General features: G+C 43.0%; 1 protein-coding gene across 1 annotated transcript; it reads right to left on the reverse strand.

The window, feature by feature from the left end:
• Window positions 1-346: 346 nt before the first annotated feature.
• On the reverse strand, window positions 347-1,441 carry LOC121733352 (uncharacterized protein K02A2.6-like). Its single transcript, XM_042123566.1, has one exon. The coding sequence runs from the start codon at window positions 1,439-1,441 to the stop codon at window positions 347-349; it is 1,095 nt and encodes a 364-aa protein (XP_041979500.1).
• Window positions 1,442-10,402: the final 8,961 nt, after the last annotated feature.

Here is a 10,402-nt window from a genome sequence, read left to right on the forward strand (position 1 = left end):
AATGTTAACAACAACAACATCAGTTTCTTGTTTTTTAACCAACAGAAACGAATACATAACACATGCTTTTATCTTAAAGTAATATAGTAAAAGATAACAAGTACATGAATACAATATATATATATATCTATAATCTATGTAGGTTTTTACTTTTTAGCTATCAAAGAGCAATTAATTAACAGCATCTAGGTACTAAAATGAGTAGATTACACACTATAAGAAACTTATGCATAATATCTTAAGTTGTCGAGGTAACTTCTGCAATAATTAAGTAACTGTTATAATTATAATCTAAATATTATTTTATATATTGAGTCACTGCGGAGATATTAAGGTATATTGTTACTTATGTTTTATTTTTATTTATTTTTTGCAAGCATTGCAAAGCCGCCTGCCGTCGCGTGCGACCCTCAGATTCTCCCGGAGGTGACGAGACCTCATCTAGGTCGTCCCTCGCCAAGTTGGACACCGGCGGGGTCCGGACACCAGACGCGGACGCCTCCTCGTATTCATCTCCACTATCTTCCCCCTCGACGTTCACTTCCGGCCCATCGGGTGTTTTAATTTTCGCCAAAGAAAAACGCGACGGATGACTTTTATTAGCCACTAATTGGTGCCTTTTATGCACCTGACCGTCGTTCGCTTTGACCGCATACGACTCGGGGCTCTCTCTGTCGAGCACGACGCCCTCGGACCACTTCCGGTTACGGCGGGAGTAATCCCTGAACAGGACGGCATCCCCGGGCACGACGGTCCGCGAGCGGGCGTCGCGGCGCCGCTCGCTGACTACCTGCCGGTCCCGGACCAGCTCCTCCGTGTCGGGGCGCAGCAGGTCGAGGCGCCCGCGCAGCCGCCGCCCCAGCAGTGCCACAGCCGGCTCGCGACCGGTCGTGCTGTGCGTCGTGTTCCTATACGTGAATAGGAATCTACTCAGAGCGGTATCGTCGTCTACGTTATCGACGATAGCCTTTTTTAACGCTCTTTTTACCGACCGCACGGCATTCTCGGCCGCGCCGTTGCTTGCGGGGTGGTACGGAGCGGTGAGCGTGTGCCTGATTCCGTTTTTCTTAAAATAAACGGCCAACTCCGCCGAAGTAAAAGGAGGCCCGTTGTCGCTAACGACTCTTTTCGGAAGGCCGAAACGAGCAAATATTTTTCTAAAACTAGAAATCAGCGTCGCCGCGGACGTGCCACTGACTCTCTCGGCCTCGATCCACTTGGAATGCGCATCGATAATAATAAGATAGTACTTGTTATTGAACGGTCCTAAGTAATCGACGTTGAGACGCGACCACGGCTCGGCCGGCCAGGGCCACGAGTGCAGCGGCGCGGGCGGCGGCGCGGGCCGGACCGCGCGGCACGCGGCGCACTCCCGCGCCGTGCGCTCGATGTCCTCGTCCAACGTACTCCACCACACGTAATTACGAGCTATCTGTTTCATCTTCACTATACCGGGATGCCCTTCGTGAACTTCCTGTAGCACGGAACCTTGCAAAACTGTAGGTATTATCACTCTGTAGCCCCAAACTAGGCAACCCTGATCCATACTAAGATTTTCTTTTCGCAAAAAGAAAGATTTAAATTTTTTATCGACCGTCAGGGGCCAGCCGTACATAACATAGCCACAGACCTTGCTCAGTATGTCGTCTTTCGCCGTCTCAATTTTAATATCCTTAAAACTGAGCGGGAAATCTTCTTCGACGAAATTTAAGTAGCTAGCCGCCTCGTCCTCCCGCTCGTTTCGACCGCTCGACGAACTCAAGGGGAGACGTGACAGCGCGTCGGCCTGACAGTTATCAGCCGATCGCACGAATTCTATAGTGAAGTTGTAGGCGGCTAGTAGCACTGCGTAACGTTGAAGTCTACTAGCTGCGGTCGTCGGAATGCCCTTCTTCTGACCGAAGATATAACTGAGCGGCTTATGATCGCTCCGTAATATGAAATGTCTCCCGTATAAATATTGATGATGCTTCGTCACCCCGAACACGATAGCGAGAGCTTCCTTATCGAGTTGGGAGTAATTACGCTCGGCCGCGTTGAGCGTCCGCGAGGCGCAGCTGACGGGTCGCTCGCGACCGTCCGCGCCGCGCTGCGCCAGCACCGCGCCTAGACCGTACGCGCTGCTATCCACCGAGAGGACCAGCGGCAGCGCCGGATCGTAATGAGCTAGCACCGGGGCGCTACTCAACACTCGTTTTACCCTATTAAAAGCCGTCTCGCAGTCGTCGGTCCACGTCCACTCGGCGTCTTTTTTAAGCAGATCATACAACGGTTTTAAGATATCACTCATATTTGCACTAAACTTCGCATAAAAATTGACGAGACCCATGAAACTCTTCAACTGCGTGACGCTGACGGGCCGGGGCGCCTCGACGATCGCTTTGACCTTTTTGAAATCAGTGTGTAGACCGTTCTTATCAATGTTGTACCCTAGATACGTTACACTATCTTTAAAGAATTGACATTTGTCAAAATTAATGCGGAGTCCGTTTTCTCGGAGTCGGTGTAGAACCGCCCTTAAATTTTTGAGATGACTTTCTCGGTCTTTCCCTGTGACGCATATGTCATCCGCGAACACGGCAGTAGACGACAATCCACTCAGCGTCTCCTCCATGATTTTTTGAAAATTCTCGGGAATACATTTTATGCCGAAAGGTACCCGCCGATATACGAAAGTTCCTACGTGCGTAGTGATGGCCGTCATCGCCTGAGATTCATCATCGAGGAGACACTGCTGGAAAGCGTTAGATAAATCGAGCTTCGTATACTGCTCCCCGCCGCCTAAAGTTGAAAATATTTCCTCGATTCGCGGGAGCGGATAGTGGAAATCTTTAAGAATCGGGTTAATAGTTATTTTGTAATCGCCGCAAATACGAATACCTCCATTCGATTTAACGACAGGTACGATAGGAGTCCCGTAGTCCGAGCGTTCTACCTTATAGATAACGCCCTCGCGCTGCAGCCGATCGAGCTCGCTCTCGACGCGCGCGCGCAGCGCCAACGGCAGGGGCCGGGCTTTTATAAAAACCGGTTTGCTATCTTTTAAATGCAAACGAATGCGCGATTTAAAAGTACCTAATCCCTCCGCAAAGACTTCAGGAAATTCTTTTTTTAATTTTGAAGCTATCGAATCGCTATCGGTCGTATTAATGTTGTGACGTTCTACGATACTTAATTTTAATTTTTTAATCCACGTTCGACCCATTAAAGGCGGGCCGCCGTTCGCCACGACGTACAGCTGAAGCTCCGCCGAGTTACGTCCACAACGCACATTAACATTAATATAACCGAGAGTTTCGATGGTATCTCCAGTATAAGATTTTAAAATTAAAACATTTTTATGCAATTCTATGTTTCGAAAATATTTATCGTAAAACTTTTGTGATATAGCAGATATTCTACTTCCCGTATCGATTTCAAATTTACACTTAAAATTATCATTAATGATCAATTTAATATAGTACGGCCCGTCGCCGTCGCCCCCCGACACTAAGTTATAAAAGTAGTTTTCTTCCTCCTGGCTATCACTATCAACATTATTAATAAAGTACTGACCTTTCGAAGTCGACATACCGGAGAATCGGTCGTTATCACTCCTGTTCAGGCACATCACCTTTAGATGACCTTTGACACCGCACAAATCACACGTTAAGTTTTTATATCGACACTTGTTCGGCGCGTGAGTAGCCTTCCCGCAGCGTGCACACGGCGCCCGTGCACCGCTCGGCCCCGCACCGCCGGTGCTCGGGCCCGCGCGACCGCCGCCCGGCGCCGCACCACCGCCGCTCGCACCGCCGCGCCCGGCCGCTCGCACCCGCACCTGGCCGCCGCCGCTGACGCGGTGCAGCGCGTCGTATCCCGCGCCTCCGCCTGCCGAAGAGCTCGCCGTGATCGCGTGCCTCTCCGCCGCCTCGAGCGCGCTCGCCAGTTCCACGGCCCTCTTGTAGTCAATGTTTTTCTCCGCGAACAATCTCGAACGCATTTCCTCGCTGTACAATCCGGAGACGAACTGATCTCGAAGGTTCTCTTCGAGCTTCGCCCCGAAGTTACAGGTTTTAGCCAAATGCTTTAACCCTTGAAGGTACAAGCGAATGCTTTCTCCCTGCTGCTGCGTTCTTTGTCGAAAAATATGTCTCTCGGCTATCTCAGACTTCTCAGGCTCCAGATGAACTTTGAGAAGAGTAACGAGTTCATCGAACGTTTTATTTTCAGGATGAGCGGGGGAACACAAATCGCACAATAGATTGTAGCACTCACTACCTACTAAGGTTAACAACGTGGCCACCTTGAGACTGTCATCGATTTTGTTTAGCGAGATAAACTGTTTTACGCGACGCACATAACTGTCCCAATTTTGTGATTCCACGGAAAACGGTTCAATTTTACCGATAGGCATTATTACCACGAATTGCACTTATAATAATTTATAGCAAATACCGACTGCGCCAATGTTACGTCAATGAAACGCCGAGATCCCGAGCAGACTGTTTTATTAATTGTTCACAATTACCCACAATATTACAAGTACCCACATTATACATAACAACAACAACAAAGAACACATTTTTTTTCTTATTTTTCTCTATAGTTGTACGGAACCCTTCGCGCGCGAGTCAAACTCGCACCTGGCTTGGACTTTTTACTTTTTTTTTTAACTACTTAAACAAAAATATTGATAAAATTTGTAATATTTTATGACAAGTACTTACTCGCTTGTGGTACGGCAAGCATAATTCACCGTCCCAAAATACGAAATTCCTACTAAAAAGTGCCCTGCGGTCTGTAAAAACTCCCGCGAGGTCTAGGGCTAAAAGGGTAAAGGAATATTTAGCTTACATTATGTTCTTTGTGTTATTTCTGACCCTTTTCAGTTTAAATTACAAGTCAAATACTTTCTCTTTGTCTTGTGTGAAGACACAAGACTTTTAGACTTTAGTATTCTGTAATTTACTATTTTCAGAATACTTACAATATTAACGGCCGCTCTCAGGGATATTGAATCTATTATTATATATTCTATTATATTGATTAGAGTTGCAGAGAGAATGTCTTGACAGATTTAACGAAGAAACAGAGCATCGTTACAAAGCGATGGAAGACATTCTAATTACATATTTTGGTGTTGTTCAACCTAAAACTCTGCTTACGTCAACACACGGACGTAAAAAATTTTTTTTACGTCCGTGCGTCAACAGAAGAAGAACTTCGTGAAATGGTACCAAATTTGACAAAAATCTATGACGAATTTTGTGCAGATAACATTTTAAATATCTAACGACTGACATCTTGAGATCCTGTGCCACCTGGAAGCCGCCAGCATTTCCCTTGAAGAAGCGGTCAAATGGACTACCCTGGAGTCTAATTAGACCTGAGAGCGCTACACTTGGAAGTGGAACAGACTATATTTATTAAGAATCAGTGTTTCTGTGGCTTCTTGTGAAAGAAGTTTTTCAATGAGCCAAACGCGTCTTACCAATCTTTCCATATTGTGTATTGAAAAGGGCAGCCCTAGAAGACAATTAGTAGCAAGCGATTATCGTAAACGCTAACAAAATGTATGCGATTTGGTCATCGCCTAGTTAGCGAATTCTAATGTCAAATCCCATACATTTTGTGGCGTTGGCGTATACGACGTAAAGTGACGTGAGCACGTTTAGTACCTATTTGAGGTTTTATTTTGGTCGCTTAATAGAAAGCCTTGGTGCTACGCCGCCACTGCATCCGCCCCCCATTAACGTAAAACGTTAAGGATATGGTTTAACTTTCATTTAGTCAACTGTAATATAAAAATAAATCAAAACCTTTTAATTTCATAACAAAAAAACTTTATTCAGCAATAAAGTTTTTTTTATGAAATTAAAAATTGAGTTGAATGAAATTAAAGGGTTCCGCAGGCTGCTGCGGAATGATGGGCGAGATCAACTCGCACTTGGCCGATTTTTAACCGACTTAAAAAAAGAGGTTATCAATTTGACGCTTATGTATGTAATATTTTTAGAACTGCCCAGTTTTTGTATAGTTACTATTAGGGAATACTGAAAGTTTTTGAAATGACGTAATTTTTTAAAGTCAGTTTTATCTTTTTAAAATACTATTCTTTTAAAATTCACGCCGTAATTCTATAATAAGTATCCTGCTCGATGCTTCCAATGTTGTATAATCTATCCCATAACTGACCGATTCAGTTCGTTGACTGTATTTACTCTCACTTCGGACGTCGCTTCGGAGTTATATTTTCGAAGTTGACATTGAATTTTCTAGTCACGGAAAATATATTTGGAAGATATTTTAGTTTTGACGAGTACAGTGGCTTTAAAATATTATCCGCTGCACGAGCTCAGAAAATTGTATATCTTATGTTACGGGTAAAGTAGGACGCTGGGTAAAAAGCCCACCTAGAGACTGGAAATGGGACAAAAAATATCTTATATATTTAAACGAGCAATTCTTGTATATTATATATAATTGGAATCTCGGAATCGGCTCCAACGATTTTCATGAAATTTAGTATATAGGGGGTTTCGGGGGCGATCGATCTAGCTAGGAATAATTTTTAGAAAATCTCCTTTAATTCGTGTCTTATTGAATACCGAGCAAGGCTCGGTCAAATAGCTAGTTATTAAATATAAAACGTTGTCCGCGATGTCGATCGTAGGAATTTCCCACCACAAAAACTATGTTTAATGTTCTTTCCCAGACCCCACTACTCAAGGTATTTATATAGTTTTCATGAAATTCAAATTCTATAATTTTAGACGTGAAAAACTGTTTTAACATAACTACTATCCAGCATAGACAGGTAAACCTATGTTCGTATTTATTATAATTAGTATTGCAGTATGAATTTGGTACTTTGTGTCTACGGATAATATAGACGTTGACTTAAAGACCATCTCTATCGTGCGTGTTAAAAACTCGATATCTTGTACAATATAAAAGCTAGACAAAATAAGTTTTACCCAAAATCGATTTTTACCGTAGCGTGTATCAAATTTTATGTGTGAAATGCATAATATAATGCAGGCGTGAGGCGAGCCAAGAGGGCGGAAAATTTATCATATTGGAGATTGTATGAAACTCTTTCGTAGTTGGTAGCCTATGTCCAAGTTGCTATTTATTTTATTTAAACCTCAACCTGTAAGTAAATCAGTGAGTGTACGCATAGGCCTGCGTACAGCACCCCCCTCCTCCCACACTGCCTATGCGTACACTCGCATGCAAGAACCTGCAAACACCACCACCACACAAGCAATAATGTTGGCAAATCCGTGCAAGGCCCCTCACCACCATGCAGGTTGAAAACCTCGACGCGCGTTTCGCCCCAACACCGGAGCATCCTCAGGATGTGGTCTCTACGAACAACGTCCGTCAAAAATAATAACATACTAAAGTTTAAGCTATGGATTTTAGCAAAGTAACGCCTGATTCTATTAACTATTTATTTATAATTTCAACTTTCACCAGTCAGTTACGGATACTTGTAAAAGTTCTTAAAATAAAATAATACAGACCTAAGGCACCTTTACGAGTCCGGTTGGGTCGACTGGCTTCCACGTACATGGGGGACTTAACTGTAGAGTTTACTAGCTACATCACAGATATAGATCAAGATAGATACCGCATGTCCCTTCATTTGTATGAAAACGAGCGCGCCACTTTTTTCCTATCTACTATGATGTACCGATGATAAGAAACGTGTCCATTATATAGGCCAATGTTTTTATTCGAATTTCTTCAGCTCAATACGGCACAATTAAGCATTTTTAATATACCGATTGATGGCCGATTCCGAAAGGTGAAGCGGAGACTAAAGAAAGCCGAGCATTGTCTGTCGTTTGGGAACGCGATATGGCATGCGAAGTACATACACATGCGGTATCTATCTTGACCTATGTCTGTGAGCTATTATATCAATGTAATAGAAATAAAACAAAGTATAGAAGATCACAATAACGGAATTCTCTTACTATCTGGTAGATTTGTAACAGTATCGTGGATGTAAACGCGATCCCCAGCGGGCGAACCAAACAAGATTGTCTGCATTGACACAGTTTAAAGTACAGTACTCTATATTTTATAACAGCTAATGCGTTCACAACAAAAATGTTCTGCAAAACTGGTATCGCTAATCACCTCTAGACTCAGCAGTCAGCAGGTTTCGCAAAGACAGATGCGTGATTAACCAGCTAAATGATATAAACCAGCTAAAATCCGAGCTTTGTATGGACACGCATCGTTTTTCAGCGTGGTAATAATCTTTAATGCAGTTTTTTATATATTTTAATAGTAACCAAACCTTGAGTGACCGATGATAACACATCAACATTTAGTTGATCTACATTAAAGTTACCAACAATAGTGTTGAGGTTGTGGGATATACTAGGGCTCGCTTCGCCCACCCTGATTAAAAACAGAACGCAGACAAGTACAACACTAATTCTCTCTTACACAAATTCGTGATTGCTATTTTTAACCGACTTCAAAAAAGGAGGTGGTTTCTCCATTTAACCGTATAATAGTTTATTGTATGTTTGTTCGCGGATATTACTTACTCGTTTATGAACCGATTTTGATGATTCTTTTTTAGTCAGAAAGAGGATATTTCAAAGGTGGTTATGGGACCACTTTTGAAATATCATAATAAGGAAATACTGTTTGAAATAGTTTTTTTCGTTAAAATTATAACAAGGATGAGTGATACTACTGTATAATGCATTTGTATTGTAGTATTGAAGCTTCGTCTGTTGGCTTGTCGAACCTTCGCGATTGGCTTGCGCGAATCCAATACATTGTTCCTTATTGACTGCTGCACATGGCTGCACGGTTAAAATGTTCTGCTTTATTCCGACTACGGCTAAAGACCGTTTACAATTATTTTACCTCTAATGTAAGAGAACCTGTATTTTTTTATTTAACCATTTATTGCAGGCAACTCTGCCCTGGATATTAAAAACAGGTACCTTACGCCTACGCGCAATAAGTAAGTCTCAATTAATAAATCTACTAATAATAATTAATATCCATATTTACTAATATTATAAATGCGAAAGTGTGTCTGTCTGTCTGTCTGTCTGTCTGTTACCTCTTCACGCTCGAACCGCTGAATCGATTTTGCTGAAATTTGGCATGGAGATACTTTGAGTCCCGGGAAAGAACATAGGATAGTTTTCATCCCGGAAAATGTACGGTTCCCGCGCGATAAACGAGTTTTGGCGCAACGGAGTTGCTGCCCTCATCTCGTTATGGACTATATTTTACTACCTAAAACAAAGCTAAAAGCATTATTATTGTTTATTTTATAAGTTGAACTTTCGTAGGTATGTAAATAATTTAAGCACAAAACTCATTCCACGCCATAATCAAAGAGGCGAAACTATAAGGGGCCTATGAGTTATTAGTCATCGCTGTCTGATAGGTCATAACTTATGACCTATCAGACAGAGAGCGGTCACGCGTTCAGGCGTTCTGCGTTCGAGCGGTCTGTCACACAGGAGGAATTCTGACGCGGTCAGCGGGGCTAAAATGGTCACATTTCGCAATTCCTCTCAATCAATTCAGCAAATGAATTGTCAAAACAAAAATTCAATTAAAAAGCTAGACGTGTGATTGAATGGCGTTGTTCAGTCAAAGGGCTAGCTGTTTGACTGAATTGTTTTTTAAACCAGTTGCCTGCGACATCTATATAACTTTATACAATTATACAAATAACGCAAAACTGACCGCTTGAACTTTCTTTTTCTCTTTGAAGCTCTTTGTCTGATAGGTCCCTCAAAGTTTTCAGTTGACCGCGTGCGGACGCGTAGACGGTTCCGAGAGTTGAGTTCCATTTTTTCCATTGATTTTATAGTTCCGTAACAAAAGCGTAGGAAGTATCAAGTAAGAGAAAAGTAGTGAAAAAGCCTACTGAGACTTCATTCTACATCCATTCAGTCCTTAGACGGTTTGTCTACCGCCGCCGTCCATCGAGAATGAGATTGTTTTAGGCCGATAAAATGACACTATATGAACTAGGGCCTAGGGCCTATGCTAAGCTATAGGTTTCATTTTCTAGTGACAGTCTGGCGAACCAAGCCAGAGCAAAATGAAATCATTTAGCTTTTATCGGCCCAAAATAATCTCGTTCTCGGCTACCGGCAGCGGTGGTTAACAAACGGCCATTTTTTTTTAAATAAGGGGGCAAATGAGCAAACGGGTCACCTGATGGAAAGCAATTTCCGTCGCCCATGGACACTCGCAACATCAGAAAAGCTGCAGGTGCGTTGCCGGCCTTTCAAGAGGGAACAGGGGAGGGTAAGGAAGGTAATAGGGAAGGGTAGGGGATTGGGCCTCCGGTAAACTCACTCACTCGGCGTAAAACAGCGCAAGCGCTGTTTCGCGCCGGTTTTCTGTGAGCCCGTTGTAT

The sequence above is a fragment of the Aricia agestis genome, chromosome 13 (assembly GCF_905147365.1).
Source record: "Aricia agestis chromosome 13, ilAriAges1.1, whole genome shotgun sequence".
NCBI lineage: Eukaryota > Metazoa > Arthropoda > Insecta > Lepidoptera > Lycaenidae > Aricia > Aricia agestis.

Bases quoted from the DNA above. Each gene is read 5' to 3' on its own strand.
- LOC121733352 (XM_042123566.1), bottom strand. From the start codon at position 1,441: ATGAAACAGATAGCTCGTAATTACGTGTGGTGGAGTACGTTGGACGAG.